Genomic DNA, 19,523 nt, shown 5'->3' with positions numbered 1-19,523 from the left:
AGGCTCAATAGCCTGCCATGGTCAAGTAGCTTGTCTTCTTATAAACCTGCTTATTATTTATGATAGAGTAGTTAATTCTTTCTGAATCATCTGCTCTGTAAATTGTGTGTCTTCTTGTAGCTGGTTTTCCTGTTTTGGGTTGAGAGGAATACCTCTGCATTTTCTCCATATAAGACTGGCTAACTACTTCATTTGAAAAGCCCTGTTAACGGGTTTTTGCCTGCTAGACAGATTCAGACACGAGTCTTTCCAGGCAAAGGGCATTGTCAATATGACTGAACTGTGGAGGCTTCTCAAATTTTTTTTTTCTCGTATATATATAAAATTTTGTATACATACTTACCAAGTTTTCACTTGAAACTTAGCTAGTTTTTCTTCTCAGAAACTCATGTTGCTTCTGCAGAACAAACTGAAATGATGGACATACTGCCTTAAGACATCTATTCATCTTATAGCCTTTAACCTCAGCATTAACCACTGAACTGGCCTTGACATGTTTACACATCAATAATTAATGAGTGCAAAGCATTCATTAAGTTAACATCGGGTGCTATTGAAATAACATAAAGCTTATGGTTGTTTGGGTAGTTAATTCTAAATAAATATGGCCATCTCCCTCATAAGTTAATATCATGAGCTTAAATTATAGCAGCAAATTAGTTGGCATGATATAAGAAATAACAAGACACAATGTTCCACTGCACATTTTGCTTTAGGTTTATAATCCTGAATGTGTAGTGTGTCATGAAAAAATAAGTAAAATAAGAAAACATGTATAAAAATTACCTATAAAGTGTCTGTACCCTTAAACACTTACAAAATGTCACAATTGTAATTATATTTTTAATGCAGTGCTTGTACTATGTTTTATTCATAACTTAGATCCCCCCCCCTTCATATTTCTTAATCATTGCTATACACAAATATATTTTAATACATATATAGGAAATCATTTATCACTTACCAAATGTGTTTATCACTTGCAGGTGACTAGAGTTGTACTGCTATGGGTCAACAACCACTTCACTGATTTTGAGACTGATCCTGAAATGATGGAATTTTTAGAAAAATTCGAAGGCAGCTTAGAGAAAGAAGTAAGTTATTAACAAATTAGCTCATGTTATTTTTTTAAAGGTAGCAGTCTTAATAAGTTTCAAGGATACAACATAACTGCACAGAAATAATAATTTAATCTACTAACAATATGCTTCATTAGGAAACTCCTCTTCTTCACAGTTATAATATTCACTAGAATCTATAGTCAGTTTTTGATTAATTCATGTAAAGCTTTTGTGAAGAAGGACTGGATAAAGTACAACTTTATCCAGTCCTGAAGAAGGATTGGATCATTAGAATGCAAAGTATTGGAATGACCCAATGCTTCCTCAGGACCCATAATGATCACCCTTTTCCTAGTTGCTTGGATAATTTGCTTATACATTTCCTGGTCACTGCTCTCTATATTACTAAGTCTATAGCAACATCCAATGAAGTATTTCATTCTATTCACCTCTATCTCACACCATACTGCCTCAAAACCACTACTACTACTATTCCCCCCCCTTGCATCTCTGCCGTGTATGGACATAACTCTTTTTCTATCATCAATAGCACTTACTTCCCTTTTTATTTTCACAAAATACATCATACACTTCCATCTCTATTTTTTTTTTAAGATGCATTAGATCTAAAGGCTGAATGGTAGTTTTTAAAAACATTTCACACCTTTAGTCAATGTCTCCACCTTCTGATTGTAGATATTCTTCTAGTTTTTTAAACTTCTCTTTATGCTTTGGAAGTTATGATATTATCTGAATCAATTTCAGTGAAGAGATTTTAAATGCATTGCCAACCTGAAAAGCTTAGTGCCTGATCTTTGTGTGAGTTTCTCATGTATTCAACCACCTTACAGAATAACTTCATTTTCTCTCAACAATAATCTCCATTGCTCATTTTTCTGATGCAGATTTGTCAACATTATTTTTCCACTTTTTATAAATCCGACTTCCTGAATCTGTTTCAGTGGCTTTCTTCATACTTCCTTGTAATATCACTTTCTATGATGTATGTAATATTTACTTCATGCCACAGTTTCTTCCACACATCATTCATGTATGATGACATTAATTTTCAACATTGCAATATTGGATTCTTTTATTATATGTTGTATAACTGTAGAGTTTAATTAAACTATTGATTTGATGTAGATAGTATGCTTTAAATGCTGCTAAGGCTGCATTTGCAGTACAGAAGCATTTTACTGAAATACAAAAATGCAGAAATCAGCTTGTACCATATAATGAGTGTTAATTGTATTTATTAGAACTAGAAAATGAAAGCTCAAGCATTTGTTTCAAAATATTTTTTCTGTGTTTATTTTAAACATAGACGTAAGAGACGTAGCTTCTCAGTAAGAAACTGTTTTAAAAACAGGTTTTCTAATGTGTGAAATTATGTATTTAGTCTGAATTTTTCATGATAATGTACATAAAGTTGAGGTTAGAAAATGCTTTTCATATGGAAGTTTTTAAATTTTTATATATTAAAAAATTATTTTGGAAAATAATGTAATAGTATTAACTCTTTATTATTCACATTTCAGCAATTTAGTTACTTTGTTCTCTTTCAGAAAATGCAAGGACAGTTAAGACTCCTAAATATTGCATGTGCCACAAAAGCCCGTAATAGGACAGTAACATTAGCAAGGTCAACAAGAGATGAGGTTCTTCATTTTTCAATCCTTGGAGGTTATGAAAGGGGGTTTGGAATTTTTGTTTCAAAAGTGGATAAAAGTTCAAAAGCAGAAGATGTGGGATTGAAAAGAGGAGATCAAGTATGTTTTATATATATATATATATTATTGGTTTAGCTAATTATGACTTATTTAGCTTACCTATTTTCTTTTATAATTCTCATATTCTGTTTTGTTTAACTTTTATAAATTGACAAATCCCACTTAGGATTCAAACAACTTTTATAAGGACTTAAATGGCAAGAACTGGATGCAAGTTAGCCTTTCCTCATGTGGCGCTGGCAGTGGCAGCAGGGTTTTCCCTTCTTAAGTATGGGTTTTAACCTTGCAAAGTAGGCACACCAGAAGTGCAAGAACATACACAGTTAATTCACATAATACATTAGTCCCATAACCTTAGTTGCTTTAATTATAATCTCAATTATTCCAGTCTGACACATGCGTTGGCAGGGCCATACTTATGAACAGGTGCACAAGGCTCTAGCTGGAGGCCTAAAAAAAATTGGCCAATTTAAGGGCCCCAAACAATGAGAGAGAGAGGCCCTAGAGCACTCTAGCCTCAAGCCCACCCCACCTCTGAAAAAGTATATACAGCCCTGTACATTGGTATCATGAGAGTTCTACTCCTATCATTCAAAATTTGACCTTCAGATTAAAGTTTTGAATTACACATTGCAATTACTGTAAAACTCTTATACTACCATATTTTTATATTCTGTATTATTTTCAAGCTCTTTCCATCACTTTGCTACTTTTGCACATTATTATTATTATTTATATAGATTCTCCATGAAGTCAAGACTCATTGTGGGAGCACACTATCCACAATATCATACATCTCCTTAAACTTATTTACTATTGGGGCACTCACAACCACCTCTGGCGATCCATTCCATGCATTCACCACTCTTCAAGTAGAGAACCTAGTCTGCACACCCTTACTAACCACAGTCTTAAACAACTTCCAAATGTGACCCCTTGTTTTCTCCCTGCTCCCCATATATTGAAAATTTTCTTTTGTGTCAATCTTATAGAATCCCCTTAAGTTTCTATCATATCCCCTATCCCCTGCCCCATCAGTTAAATTCCACAACCTACACATCATCAATCTGTCCTGATAGGGAACGTTCCACAGACCTGTCATTAGGTCACTCGACTCTGAATCCTTTCCCCTTCCCCAAGAAACATAGGTGACTAAATCTGTGCACATTACTCAACATGTGGGTCAATCATAACCTTATAAAGAGGAATGATAATCGAACTATCTTTACTTGTCATTGCATTCTTCAAATTTTGTCAACTCTTACAGTATGTCCTCTGAATTTTAAATCCCTATCCACGATTATTCCCAGATCCCTAGCCTCATCAATTTCTTGTAAACTAGTACCATCGATATGATATAAAGCATGTAATCATTTCATCCCAAAGTGTATTATATATTATCTTGCATTTTACAACATTAAATTGACAACCATTGTCCTTAATCCACACTGCCAATTTATTTAAATCATCCTGTAAGCTATCTACATCAGCAAACAACTGAATATCCTCTCCATCATATCTTCTGCTTTGTCATTGATGTACAAATCAAAGAGCAGTGGTCCTAGTACTGAGCCCTGTAGCACTCCACTAGTCATCCTTATTTGCCTTGATTCTACTTGGCATACACCACCTTCTGATATCATTCTATCAGTCACCCCCCCTATCCATGGTACTAGCCATATACCCATTCCCATTTGCTCCAACTTGTGTAGTTTCCTATGTGGTATTCTGTCAGATGCCTTTGCGAAGTCCAGCAATATCATGGTGTAGCTATTTCCTTCATATAATTCCACTGTCACCTTATTATAAAATGTGAATAAATTACTGAGGCAAGACCTACCTTTTACAAAGCCATTCTTCTCCCCCCTATTGAGTGTAGAGTATCATATTCATATCCACCCATTTCTGACACAAGTAGAAAATTAGAGATAGTAATTGGTCTGTAATTTTCTACTTTATCTTTGAGCCAAAAGTCTGTGCAGTTAGCCTAGTGGCTATGTGCTTTGCAACCATATGCCTGGGGAAGGAGTGTCCTGGATTCAATTCTCATCGACGACGTGAGGACCTCAAGGATCTTCTTCAGCCATAGCCAAGTTAGTTGGGCGTGGGCAGCAGGGTTTTTTCCCCTCAGTTTATCTGGGGTTTTTCATCCTACAAGCAGACAAACCGGCCCCATGAACACACACAGGCTACAGTCATAGGATACCTCCAGGAATAAGGAGTAACCAATCTATTCCGTAGGATTTCGGTTCCGAATGCCTACACAGTAAAAAGTGTAGGTCTGTGCGTGAGCGTAAATTAAAAAATTAGGATCTTTGAGCCACCTTTATGTAATGGAAATATCTTGCTCTCTTTGCACTCCCTTGGAACCTTGCTATAGCTGAGACTTGGATTAAACAACTTTGTCAGATGTATTGCCAGTTCACTTGCACGTTCTTGTAGCACTTGAACTGATATACCATCCAGGCCCACTGCTGTATTCACATTGATATTTTTCAATATACTGAGTACCTCCAGGTCATCTACCTCAATTCTCACATCAGTAACTGCAAATCACCACCTGGATGATATACCCTTGCAAAGTGATCACTTAATAACTCTAATATTTCTTCTGCTTCTTTAACTTTCCTGATATCAGCACTGAGTAAAATATCATCAAATTCCTGCCATGTACCCTCAAGGGGTGTACAGGATATGATAGTACTACATGAAAAAAATTACATCATTACTAACTTCCTATCTACAATTTTCCTCCAAATCAGCCTGTTACTTGTCAAGACTCCAACATTATCAGATCTTATATTTCTATCGTCAAAGGCACTTTGTACCGTATCAATCCAACTATATCTTGTTCTTCCTCTGGGTCGTTTTACTGTCAACCTGGCAGAGAACACTTGTTTTGCTAATCTTTCTTCGCCCATTCTGTTTAAGTGACCATACCACCTAAGATTAGCTCTGCTAACGCATTCCTGGATGCTGACAATGTCAAATTCTTTCCTAATATCCTCATTTGTAATATGATATTGCCATTGATGCCATCTGTTCATGCCTATAATCTTTCTCAGGACTCTCATATCTGCGGTCTCTAGTCTTTGGTCAAGTGTTTTACTTCTGACCCAGCTCTCAGATCCATAAGTTAAAACTGGTTTGAACACTGTCTTGTATATAGCTAATTTAGTGTTCCAACTAATTTCTCTCTTATTCCATATGAATTTATTCAATTGATTTCCCACCATACCAGCTTTGCTGATTCTGTTGTCTATTTCTATATTTAATTTACCATCTTCAGTAAAAATCATGCCTAAGTAGCTGAAATGTTTTACTTGTTTCACAGGTTCTCCATTCACAACACAGTTGACATTTTCAATGATTCTGCCTATTTTCATTGTCTTCGTCTTTTTATTGCTGACCTTCATACCGTATCTATTACAACAGCTATTCAATTTAGTCAGAGAATCTTGCAGACTTGTAGCGGATTTATTTAGAAGTATAACATCATCCGCATAAAGCAAAGTGCTGACATTAACATCTCCAATTTTGATATCATGTTTAATACCACTTCATAATGTGATCCATATAGATAATGAATAACAGAGGGGATAATGTACATCCTTGTCTCACACCAGATTTAACATTAAACCATCTTCCTGTACTTCCTTCAATCCTGACTGCTGACTTACAACTCAAATAAAGACTAAGTATTGCTTGATATAATGCCCCATTGACACCATATAACTGCAGCGTATTGAATAGCTTTTCTCTCTTGGCACCTTGTCATATGCCTTTTCCAAATCGACAAAACTTAAATACAGATCTTTGTTATATTCCCATACTTTCTCGACTATTTGTCGTAAAGTGAAGATCTGATCCTGACAGCCTCTATTTGGCCTGAATCCAGCTTGTTCTTCACCAAGCTTTTCTTCCACAATTCTTCTCAACCGTTTCTCAAGTATACTTGCATAGATCTTGCCAGGAACACTCAGTAGGGAAATACCTCTGTAATTCTCAAATTCAGTTTTATTTCCCTTTTTATATATGGGTACTATTAGAGCTCTACTCCAATCATCGGGAGTTCGTCCCTCTGTCAAGGCTCTCAGAACTATACAGTGCAGCCACTGTAAGACTTTTATACCACCATATATAAAAAGGGAAATAAAATAAAAAAGGGAAACTAGATGATATTTGACCATTTCTGGTCAAATATCATCTAGTCCTGCTGCCTTTCCACATTTCAAGCCGTTGATGGCTTTTTCTACTTCAAGTATGGATATGTATTCCTGACTGCATGCCTGGTCAGTGTTTTTTACCACTGTGCTGTCATCACTGCTTGTTTCATTTAGCAGTTTTTCAAAGTAATTACTCCATACTTCGAGGATATCTTTTTCTCCCATTTTCATGTCACCTTTATCATCTCTAACTCCTTTTATAGCACTCTTTCCGCCATTTCTAAGCTTCTTCAACAACCTTCAGAATATTTTGCCACCGTCTTGATATTTATTTTCTATATTCTTGCCAAAGTCCTCCCATGACTTTTATTTAGCTAGTTTTACACACTGTTTAGCATTCTTGCATTTGTCTCTGTATTCTCTAAGAGCACAAACTGACTTATTTGACAGGAACTTTTGATATGCTTTCTTCTTTTCCTTCATTGGCTCTTGAACTTCCTGTGTCCACCATGGAGTTCTGATTTTTTTTATCCTTGCAGACAACCTCACCACATGCCTCTCTGGCAGAATCAGTGTTTTCTTCAGATTTTGCCACTGAATCTCCAAGGTTTGATTCCTGTTCTCAAACTCTTTCATTTTTTCTTCAATAATCTTTGTATATTTTACTCTGCAGTTCACATCTGAGAGCTGCTCAACTTTTATTCGCTTTAAAATTTTCTTACATGTTATTCTTTGCAATATGAAATTCAATTTTATCCTGCTCAAGACTAAATAGTGATCACTTCCAATTTCAAATCCTCTGTCCACTCTGGTGTCCTGCACTAGGGAGAAAACATCACTATCAACAATAACATAGTCAATGAGACTTTTCTTATTCCTAGCCTCTTCTCTCCATGTGAATTTGTGCACATTTTTATGTTGGAACATGGTGTTAGTAATAACCAGTCTATGTCCTGAGCAGAAATCCAACAGATATTTGCCATTATTATTAGCTTTGCTCTTTTCTCCAAATTTTCCCAAAATATTTTTGTATGTCTCACAATCATTTCCTACTCTGCTATTTAGATCCCCAACAAGGACCAACTTTTCCTTTTTCATTGTGTCAGTTGCTTTTTCTAAAGCCTCAAAAATATCCTACCCTTCTACTTTAGTAGAACCTTCTGTGGGACCATAGGCACAAATAAGTTTCATTGTCCAGTTCCCCATTCTCATATTTGTCCACGTTACTCTACTTGAGACTGACTGCCATTCAAGAAGATTAGCCTCGTATTTTGTGTTGAATATTATGGCTACTCCTTCTTTTCCTTGATTGTTATTGCCTGAATATAACATTTTGTATTTATTGCTCAGAAAAATCTCACCAGTTTTGGTCGTTTTTGTTTCAGTCACCCCTATTATGTCGATCTGGTACTTATCTAATTCCTCAGCTAGCTCCATTTCTTTGCCATTCAGGCTTCTTATGTTGATAGTACCGATCTTTAACTCTGGTGATGTTGAGTTGGGGTGTGCTTTCAGATTTGTTTCAATAGCTGACTTTTTGCTGTTCGCCCTGGTTCCCTGGCGAAAACAACAGGGGCCTTGTTTAACCAGGCAATGCCCCAGCTTGCATGAAATTTTGTCATATTGTACGATCATTTTGTATATTTGTTTAAGCCGATAAGAATATAATTGGTAATTAGTTTACGGAATTAACAACGCATATAAAGTATATTAATTAAAGGTAACTTTAATGAATAACTTCTATATTTTGGCAACATCACATTGCCATCTTCAGGAACATAAAGATATGATATGTGCACTCAGGAACTAACACAAAGCAAATGATGAAGAAAGCAAGAAACTAATATTGTTCCTAAAGTCCTAATGGTGCCCTCTTGCGGGCTAATTTGGTAGTCTTGGCAGTTGGGCTGAAGTTCTCATAATGAAAGTCTCCCAAATTTGGGGCAGTTTCATGCACCCAAATTTGTTGAGGTTAGGAACGTTTTTTAGAGCTGCTGAAGATTCTTTGAATAATCTTTCGTATTTAAACTTGCTGCGATGAATTATTTTTGTTTTCTTCCAACGAATTTTATGATGGGTATCTAAGGCATGGTCTGCCATTCCAGAGCGGCTGTACTGGTGAAACTGAACTGAAAGAATATAATTTGGTCAGCTAAATCCCAAATTGCCAGCCCATCCTTGTTCGTTTAGTTCATTTTGCACCCTGTTGGGTATCTACCTAGATACCCAACAGGATGCACCACGAGAAGGTGAGGATTGGACATTAGGTCAGAAGCCCTGGTCGGTTCTCCGCATTCCTTTAAAGGCTATGTGGAGGTCTCCTCTCAGTTATACAGCTTTGATCCTTAAGCACCCCCTGAGTAAAATAATCTTTCAATAATCATTCTTTCTCTTGCTTCCTATGTAGTGAAAAAACTTTTGGATTTACTTTGTGCTGTTTAGCTACTTTTCTCTCAAAATCTGATTAGGCTTCCTTACTATATTAGTTACCCTTCTTGCTTTATATTGGTCATGAGCATGTTGATCACTTTTAGTTTATATTCCTTCACTATGCTTTCATTTTTCTGCTCCTGATTTATATTGCTACTCATCAACTTAATCCCTGTTCAGTTTATCTTCCTGACTCTAGGCATGCATTCTACTACTGCCTCATGCAAACAATCTTTAACTGCTTTCCATGCACTAATAACATTCATTCCATATAATTTCTTATGCCATGGCACTGCTTCAAGTTACCTCCTGAGTTTGTTATAATCGCTAGCTCTGACGTAAACCCTTTCTTGACTGAAATTACTACATGTTGAGCAACCTCCCAGTACAAGAATGCATGGTCACTTTCCCCAAATGGTGGTAGGGTTGCTGTTGTAGTTATAGATAGATCTTCTGATGCTATTACCAGATCCAACACTCTCAAATCCCTGATTCCCTCCATGATGTATTGTTTCAGGTAATTATCCCTTAGTAACTGTATAAATTCTATTTCCATTTGCCTTGTGCTCTTTCCTCCTTTCAATATATATATCCCCACCATAGTTGTCTCCCATGATAATTGCTCGGTATGCACTAATTGTGCCAATGCATGTCATCCACATCTTCTTCTGGACCTCCAACTGTATAGCAGTAACCAACAACATGTTTTGTCCTATTGGTCTCAATTTCACACCAGACTGCCTCAAATGAATCATTTTCCTCAGATCTACACAGAATTTAGATTTCTGCATTTTTCTCTAATAGCATATGCTGACTTACAAGCCAAGAATTTTTTGTGTGATTTCCCTTAGCAATCTAGACCTGTTTTGTTGTTCATTAGTTTTTCTTTCAACTAATTGAACCACACTAATGAGGAGCTGGAACAACAAGAACTCCATAATGGAGTGCTTGTTGTTTCCAGCTTTGTAGGCAGTATTACCACATGCTTCCCTGCATTTTCACTTTTCACTCCGTGTTTTCTTCAAAGTTTACTATTCAAACTCTGTGGTTTTGTTCTTCTTTTCAAACTTTTTTTTTTTTTGCAGTAATTGTATATTTGTGTCTACAGCACATACTTTACTTTTTAGTGGTATCATTTTTAACCATACTAATGAAGCAGCCCTGCAGTATTGCTTCCTCACTAGTATGGCTGCATTATTCTTTGTTACTTCTAATATTTCATTTGACAGTTAATATTTATTATTCCATAATTTTATGTCCTGATTCTTCTAGTCATTCATATCATTCTTCATTTTTATAAATATTTATGAAGCATTTAAGTTTTTTTTTTCTTCTTCTTTTTTTATTAGATTCTTGAAGTAAATGGACAAAGTTTTGAGCACATGAGCCATGCTAGGGCATTAGAAGTACTGAGAGGAACAACTCATCTTTCCATCACAGTTAGATCTAATTTATTAGGTAAGTCTAATGTTGGCTCCAAAATTATGCCAGTTGGCAGTAGTTTAAAAATAAACTTGTTCAAAAATTACACACAGTGTGTTTCAGAATATCCATTACTAACTTCTAGGGGGGGGGGGGGGGGAATCAGGGTAGATCAGGTTTTGGTTAGCAACCCCAAATGCACTGTTTCAATGGTACAGGTTGAAAATGTTTCCACGTCTCTTCTGTCATTAGTTCAGCCATTTGTATGGATCAGGCTGTTAACATTAGAGAGTGGTTTGTGGTGACTAGGGATGAATGTTTACGTAATTTTATCATGAACTTAACCACAACAAAGGGTGATAAGCAAACAAATTGACTCATTTCGGTAGAGTTCCTCGCAATCAACAGTTTGCATTACCCCTCATTTTGAATTCAAGCTGAAACCATAAAATCTTCTCCCAATTGATGATAATGCAGTGTCGCATTGATGCACATCACGTTAATACACAATGCCAAATTACACAAATGCTGACTATGCCAACATATGTTAATTTGTGGTATGGTGTAGTTTGATGTAATGGGAGGGCTGCCTGTCAGGTGTACACACAGTGTTTCCCACATCATCCCACTCCATCGCTCATCCTGTTTGCCGATGGACATGACTGACAACAGACATGACTGTGGACCTTCAAGGACTCACTGTATCCCTGACTTCGACGAGGAGGTGCTTTGTCAGGTTGAGGAGAACCCTTTTGTGAGTGCCTATGGCATTGTATATGCCACAGGTGTCCTTCACTTCAACATTTGGCAGGCTCTGCATGCTGATCAGCTCCACCCCTTTCGGTATCATAAGGTATATGGTTATTATAAGCACTGGGCTCAACTGATTTTGCACCACGTGTTGGGCTCTATAGGCAGTTCAGTCAACATTGTGTAGAAGAGCTTCAATTTCCAGAACTGGTGCTCTTTACCGATGAGGTGGTATTTATTAGGGAAGGCATTTGTAATTGCTGCATTTAGTCCAGGGACATCACTTACTGCCATGGATTCCAGAACAAGTTTGCTGTCAACGTGTTGACTGATATTGTTGGTGATGAGTTGATCAGACTGTCTTCCTCCACCCCACCTGAATGGCCCTATGTAGTTGACATTCTTGCAAGAGACACTGCCAAGTTGTTGGAGGATGTGCCATTGCACATTAGGCAACATGTGATTTCAACACTATGGTGTGCCACCACACTTTTCACGTGACATCCGACACTACCTCCACCAAACGTTTCATGGGCGATGGATTGGCAGAGGTGGCCCAGTGGCATGACCTGCATGTTCACTGGACTTAACTTTATTGGACTTTTGTCTGGAGCCTCATGTATGAAACCCCTGTGGAGTCGCTATTGGCAGGATACTGACTGCTGCAGGCAAGATCCAAAACATGCCAGTCATTTTTGAAAGTGTGCGCCAGAACTTGCTATGCAGGTGTAATGCATACTGTGAAGTTGGTGGTCATAAATTCAAACACCTTTTGTAAACATGTATGTAATTTAAAATGTATAGGTAACCCTCATATGACGTGGTACTTATACATTGCGGTTTCGATATAACGTAGTCTACAAATTGTAGTAACCTTTATCTTTTCATATATTTTTCACCTCGAGACTTAAAAATCAAATTTTATATTTGTTAAATTTGCATCTGCCCATATCGCGCATATTAGGGGAAATACCCTTTAGCACGCATGTACATCAATTGTTTACCATATAAAGTGTTTATTATTGAAAGTTGTTTTCGTTTTTTGCCAGGAAAGCACATTAAAAATCATAAGTGTGTTAATCTCAAGCTGAGTAATTTATTTTCTGGTGAGTTACATACAATATGTAATGCTTTTTTATGTAAAAAGTTTATTTTTATAGTAATGGCCACTTAGAGGGCTTTTGTGATATGATTGAAAACGAAATTAGTGAATTAATGATGGGGAAATATATTTAAATTAGGAGAAACTGGTACAATGAACACATGACATCGAACCAAAAGGCTGGGAAAGTTCTGCTGAAGATTCTGATTGTGATGAATCCATTAAAGAATTCAGTTTAAAGAAATTAGCAGAAGGATTGGACTTGGCAAGAAAGTTAGGACATTATTTTACTGATAATTCTCGTGAAATCTGTAGGTTCATCTGTATACATGACCACTTGGATGGAAATGTGCTTCATCTGAGAACTTTATGGAGGAAGGATGGATCTTCAGTGACATTGGCCAGCATACCTGCACAGTATTTCCACCATGAAGCTTAATCCATTGATGTTAAACACTGACCCACCTGAATGACCTGTGAAAAGGCACCCAGCTCCTTAAGGATTCTCTGTAGTTACAGCCTCGGTATCACAAGTTTTACCACTGTTTGGCATTGACTGTGTTTTGGAGACTAACACTTACTCCTACACATTCCCATAATTTTCATTTGAGCTAACAGTTCGTGGTCTTCCGAATAACCTTTGCATTGCAGCAGAACACCCCCAGTACAGCAGAACCTCTTGATTAAGGCAATGATGACACTATTGCTTGGGGCACACTTACAGAAAGGATGTAAAAAAAAAAATGGTCTCACAAACATGTTGGCTTGGGCCATTTGCTATACTAACTCTGTATGAATGAAAATAATGCTGAACGATAAACGTCTTTTCTTAGACAACTTTTTCATTCCACTTCAGTTCTCCATTAAACAGGGTAATGATCTCACATTGGACAGTGAAATTCATAAAATATATAATTTATTATTTATAACTGCAATATTTTCTGCTTACCTTTTTATGTTGATCCCACTCATGAATAGTTTATTTGTAAACCTATAGTGCATTCGTACCATGGGCAGGCTAAGTTTTTTTTTTTTTACTTATTATTTTTGGAAAATATAGAAACCCTGCTCTAGAGACAAAACTTGGAACTTTTTCAGGCCACTTCAGGTTTCTGGTAAGCAGTGTGGTGGTCTCACACCAACTATTGAAATTCATCTTCCATCTGGAGACAATCACAAACATCCATGCCCATAGTGAAATTGGAACCTGCAACCTGTTGGTTGGAGCCACCCAGACTGGCCTTGACTGGATATTGAAGTGACACTTCAAAATATCCTTTTTAGATTTAAAAAATAAAAATAAATAAACCACATTTCTTTGTATCAGTGTTTGTTAATAACAAAATTATGCTCTTAATTTAGATGTAGCTCTTATTTTTTAGTATTTTTTATTTGATTTTAAAGTAGATGACATTGACTTCCATTTTTTTTTCCCATCTCTTTTTCACAATAGGCTTCAAGGAAATGCTCAATACACCCGAAAATTCACCAAGGCCTAGAGGAAGAAAGGCTTTTGAAATTGCCAGACTGCAACCAGATCCTAGGGCAAGGTTATCAACTCATCTTGAATGGGGCGATGTTGTAGGTATTCAGCTAGGAGTAGGAAGTTTACCACTAGGAGTAGTCTCTTTACTTCATCCTCCAGGATCTCCTCCTCCTAAAGGATCAGGGACCAACTCATGTGCTGGTGATGGAAAGAAAGAAGAAAAAAAAGGTTTTATGACTCTTGGACATAAAGCAAAGTTAAAAAAAGCTCTTGCAAAGATGAATATTATACCAAAGACTCTCAACAGGTCAGTTGGATGGCATCATTAATTTCTATAATAATTGGCAAATATTTGGAGAATTAACTGCTGATTAGTCAGACAGGTACATACTATATTAAGAGTGAAGAAGCAATGAGATGTGATATGAGTGCATGAACTTTACTTTATAAACTGTAGTATCAAATTTTGCTCTTTTTTTTTTTTTTTTTTTGTATACTGTTAATTTTTATTCTCTGCATATAAAATTGTGTTATTTATTTATAAAAAGTTGTCATTGCATTGATGACTGCATATTTGGATCTCTGGATCTCTAAAATATGTGTAAACTTATTGACTTGCTGCTAAAGAACTACTAAGAAGCCTTTCAATTTCCAACATTCTCTCTCTCTCAGTATATATATGTGTGTGTGTGTGTGTGTGTGTGTGTGTGTGTGTGTGTGTGTGTGTGTGTGTGAGTGAGTGAATCTTGTCAAGACCTACAATAAGCAGTGAAAGTGGTCATGATGATGGTCTCACACTAGGAAATGAAATTCGCCTACTACCTAAATCAGTCATAAACATGTTTGCAGTAGAATTTGAACCTCTAAATTGTTGGTTAGCTTGTGGAAGTGTTATCCACTCAACAAACCATATTGGCAAATGTTTCTGTTCTTCTATTGACACTTCAGTGGAATTCACTCGATGTTCAAAAGCAGAAATGTACATCTGGACTAGCTATGGATAAAATGCAAGAAGCATTCCTAAAGTAATGTCCCCATTGTGATAGCTCTTCAACAAATATCAGTAAAATAAAAAAAGTTTGATTATCTTGCTTTATTAAAAAAAAAAGTTTAATTATCATGCTTTATTTTCATACACTATTTTTGGACATACCTTTCCTCTCTTTTGATATATTTTATTTTGCTGTAACAAGTTTTCAAATCTATCATAATAAAACTGTTCGGTTTTTTTTTTTTTGAACCATTTTGTCACCTCTGCTTTGACCTTTTTATCATTTTTAAAATGGACATCCCTTGAGATGTGGCTTCAGTTTAGGAAATAGCCAGTTGTTTGATGGATCCAAGCCTGGATTGTAGGAAGGTATTCCACAATATCAATTTCTTTGTTAGCTGTTGCAATGAATGCTTCTGATTGTCATGCTGCAAATGCATTGGCTGTTTCTCAGCATAAATGCATTGGCTGATTTATCTGCCAATGTATATCTGATTTATCTGTCTGTATATCTCTTTCACTATACAGACCTAGGGCATGTCACTTAGATAGTGCTGTCTCAAAAAGCAATCAGCATTCACTTTCTGGTGAAAGGTTGAGTTTTGAACTATTTGTTTCTGACTTATTTAGTGTGGCAGTGCTCCATGGACTTAATTTTAATTTTAGGGATTTTGTGAAGAAAAGCAATGCCTTCCATCTAAAGGTGAGTTAGTCAATCTCATACACAGGTGGAACAGTTTTCTATCCTTCAAATGCAGTTTCATCCCACAAAATAGTCAAATCGGATTTATGCAGACATAATACGCTTGCCTCACCGTCACTTCAGCCATAATTTCCAAACAGCTAACCATCCAGAAATTTCTTTCCCTTGGTAATGTTTGAGATAATCAGCAGTCTCATATATTTAATTCCAGTTTCATATATATTTAATTTTTCCAATACTTTGTCACAGCACTCAACATCTGTACATTTTATTGTGGTTAATTTCTCTAATGATTTGGTTGGTTGCCTTATGTTAATTCAATGTTCAGTTTCAGTGCTTGTGATCCTTGACTTATTTGTCAATTTTCTCTAACTCTCAGCTTTCTGCTTATGAAAATCATTACTTCTAGTTTTTGGTTCCCACTTCATAATCGGTGATTAATGCCAACTCCATTGTTGTTTCTTATTCTTCATTCCTAGTGGCAGTATTCACATCTACAATTGCTTCATTTAAAACCTTGTAATTGACACTAAATTTTAATACAGCTCATATTTTCTTCAATCAAAAATTTGATTGTACACTACTGTATACGTCTTATTCTATAGAGAGGGACAAAGAAAGAAAACAAGATGAAGCATGTTCAAGGCCACTCACACTGCAAGTGGACAGGCATTATTTTTAGAACACTCTTAGTAGACAACATTTCTACTCTTTTATCAATAAGTAGTGAATCCCACCATGTTTTTGAATGTTTTTAGGTTTCATATTCAAACCACTTCAGACCACCTTATTAGAGGCCTGAAGTAGTTTAAGAAAGTTTCATGTTTGGTTTCTAGAGTTTTCCCAGATTATGTAAAAACTATTTTTTAAAAAAAATTAAATAAAAAAAGAACAATGACAAAAACATTAACCCACTCATGGAGGAAATAGTTAAAACACTTTTTACTTAATGTAACCATTCAACTAACGAAATCTTCATTTTGTAATTACTGCACACATTTATTACATATATCTGCAAACATGGATTGCTTGTAGTTTCTGTAGTTCACATTGTTGGTTTGTGGAGCTATGGATTCATGTTCAAAAACTACCAATTTTGTATTAACATAGAATATATTTTAAATTTTGCATCTCAAAAAAAAAGTGAAACTATAAAATACTGATATGACATATACTAGTTATGAATTGAAACAGATTTTAACTAGTTTAATTTCTACTGCTTCAGAAAGAGATTACTTAGTTTAATTATCATGCTTTTCTTTGCAGCGAATCTCAGCTAAACAGCTCAGATGATAGTTTGTATTCAGTGCATAGTGGTAGTAGTGGAGGATCAGGTGGATATGGTGGACGTAGTGCATCTCCCCAGCATTCCTCAAGTGGAGGTGGTAGCACTGGTGGTGGTGGTGGTGGTGGGGTCTTATATCATAGTCACAGCAATCCAGACCTTACTTCACTGGCAACAATGTATGAGCAAGATCTGAGGTTAGATTATCCAGAGCATGTATTAAAAGTGTACAAAACAGATCAGACTTTCAAGTATCTTCTTGTCCATAAGGTATGCTTATAGTGGTGTAATTAGACAGGGAATCTTGTTTTTCTTATATGATTTATTTCTCTCTTTTGTAACCTAAGTACTAACACTGGCATATTTAAGAACTAATAGTGTTACTATTACACATTGTTCTTAATAAGTATTTGTTAAGAAAAATGTATAACAGATACATACCGGTAAGGAAGGATGCAGAGACTCGTGACATAACTTGTTGCCCATGGCAAGCAAATGTCATCCCCTCTCCCAACTGTATATTTTTATTAAACACTTTTGTTATTCAAGACTAATTCATTATACAAATAATGTAGTCAAATTCATTTCTCAGTTTCACTTCCTCTGGATTGCAGCACCTGATATGACTTCCCCTGCTTGTTAGTCATGCCACATCACCTTACTGTAAAAATCAGACTCTGTAAACTTTAAATGGCGTTCACCTAAAGTCCTAATATAATAATAATAGTTTATTGTAGTTTCTTAATTTTGTAATTTGTCTTAGTGCTCTAATTTTTGAATTTTATTTAAGTACTTAGTTAAATTTCAAAAAACCACTGAGTACTAATCCCATTGGAATATGTGCAGCTACTGCTCAACATTCCTTCACAGTGCACCTTGAAGCCCACAGAATAAGTTTCTTTTACTCCTCCTGTGTTTCCCAAGGAATACAATATATAGGCCTTTAAATCAAATGTAAACAAGTTTCTCTTTTCCCAACCCACTATTCCTATATGGTACTAATGTACTATAGGTTGATCAACCAACATTTCGCGTATGGGCTCAAATCTTAAAATCCTTAACACCCCTCTGCATTAATGTGTTCCATTCACTGCACTCTTACACAACTTCCAGGAATGGCTTCTGATTCATCTCTTCTCATCTTCTACTCTTTTTATAATTCCCTCTGTATTAATCCAATAAAATCACCTCAGTAACTTGAACTTCTCCGTCATATCACATCTTTTCATACTCTGTAATCCATGTTCCTTTAACCCCAAAATTAAAGTTATGGTTATTTTTTTAATTTCTCATGAAATGTTTTTATTTATTATAAGGTTGATTATAGTGAGTAAAATGAAATAAAAAAATCATTAATTATTGCTTTATTTTTATATTAATTAGTAACATTTTTATTCAGTCTTAATTTTCTGTACAAGTATTGCATCTTAGTGAAGAATGCTTATTACAACAAAAGCTCAGACATTTTTCACACTTGGATCTTATTTTATGATTCTTCGAACTTGGACATATTACACAGTGGCCCCAGGAATATCCAGAGGTAAAAAATATCACTCAAAAAATACTCATGTAAGTAGTCACATGAAGTCAGAACATCAGAAATTACTCCTTACTCCACAACTGATTGCTTTGACAACCAGCACGCAACTGATTTGGTGCAGGGGAAGCAAGAATCTCAACTACTTTAATAGCAACAAAAATCCATCATTGGGTTTTTTCAGAAATCGAACTTGAATGACAGCTGGGGTCAAATAAACCCCATGTGACTAATTAAAGGTTAACCTCTCTCCTCAATCTTCAAGCATATATACTACAACCAGCATCATTATCCTTCCAAAATAAAATTTTGCATAAAAGATGGTTCAAGAAAGCAGTCAAATTGATCATCAACACTCTTAAGCTGCATGCCTAAAATTTTAAAATGATGAGTAAAGGTTTTTTGACACCTTCAGTAAATACCTTAAAATCCAAAGATCTTGCTTGCACTTAATTTGGACTCGATCCATAGTGAAAGCTACTGTAATCTGGTTATAATTATGAAGACTTCAAGAAAAGATGAGTTAGCTGATATCATTTACATGGGATTTAATTCTATTTGATTAGAATTGACATTAATAATTCCCTGCCTGCTGGTTGATCTCTAATAAAATTTGGTATTTAGGATTACTATGAAAATGTATCAGGTATTATGTTTTGAATTCAGTTGGATCATTTGTAAATGACAAAATTTGGCAGAATAAAATTGTCTAGAGTATATAAGCCAAAAACTTGTGGAGATTTTTTAATAAAACAGTACTTTTAATAAAAGTAGTGTTTTAAACACTACTTATATTAGTGTTTAAAAATAACACTACGTTTAATAAAACACCAGTCAACTTTTTTCAGGACAAATAA

General features: G+C 35.6%; 1 protein-coding gene across 7 annotated transcripts in view; it reads left to right on the top strand.

The window, feature by feature from the left end:
• LOC150099532 (rap guanine nucleotide exchange factor 6-like) overlaps nucleotides 1–19,523 on the top strand; it is a 486,813-nt gene that overhangs the window by 305,945 nt on the left and 161,345 nt on the right. For all 7 annotated transcript variants that reach the window (XM_090404032.1, XM_090404034.1, XM_090404030.1 and 4 more), the window contains 5 exons: nucleotides 987–1,094; nucleotides 2,630–2,833; nucleotides 10,740–10,848; nucleotides 14,118–14,457; nucleotides 17,111–17,399. In XM_090404032.1, the coding sequence (XP_090260158.1) occupies nucleotides 987–1,094; nucleotides 2,630–2,833; nucleotides 10,740–10,848; nucleotides 14,118–14,457; nucleotides 17,111–17,399 (1,050 nt within the window). The remainder of the gene's footprint in view (nucleotides 1–986; nucleotides 1,095–2,629; nucleotides 2,834–10,739; nucleotides 10,849–14,117; nucleotides 14,458–17,110; nucleotides 17,400–19,523) is intronic.

Source organism: Typopeltis vanoorti, chromosome 14, assembly GCF_054136105.1.
Source record: "Typopeltis vanoorti isolate ZY-2024b chromosome 14, IOZ_Tvanoo_1.0, whole genome shotgun sequence".
Taxonomy (NCBI): domain Eukaryota; kingdom Metazoa; phylum Arthropoda; class Arachnida; order Uropygi; family Thelyphonidae; genus Typopeltis; species Typopeltis vanoorti.
This window is presented reverse-complemented; position numbering and strand designations above follow the sequence as displayed.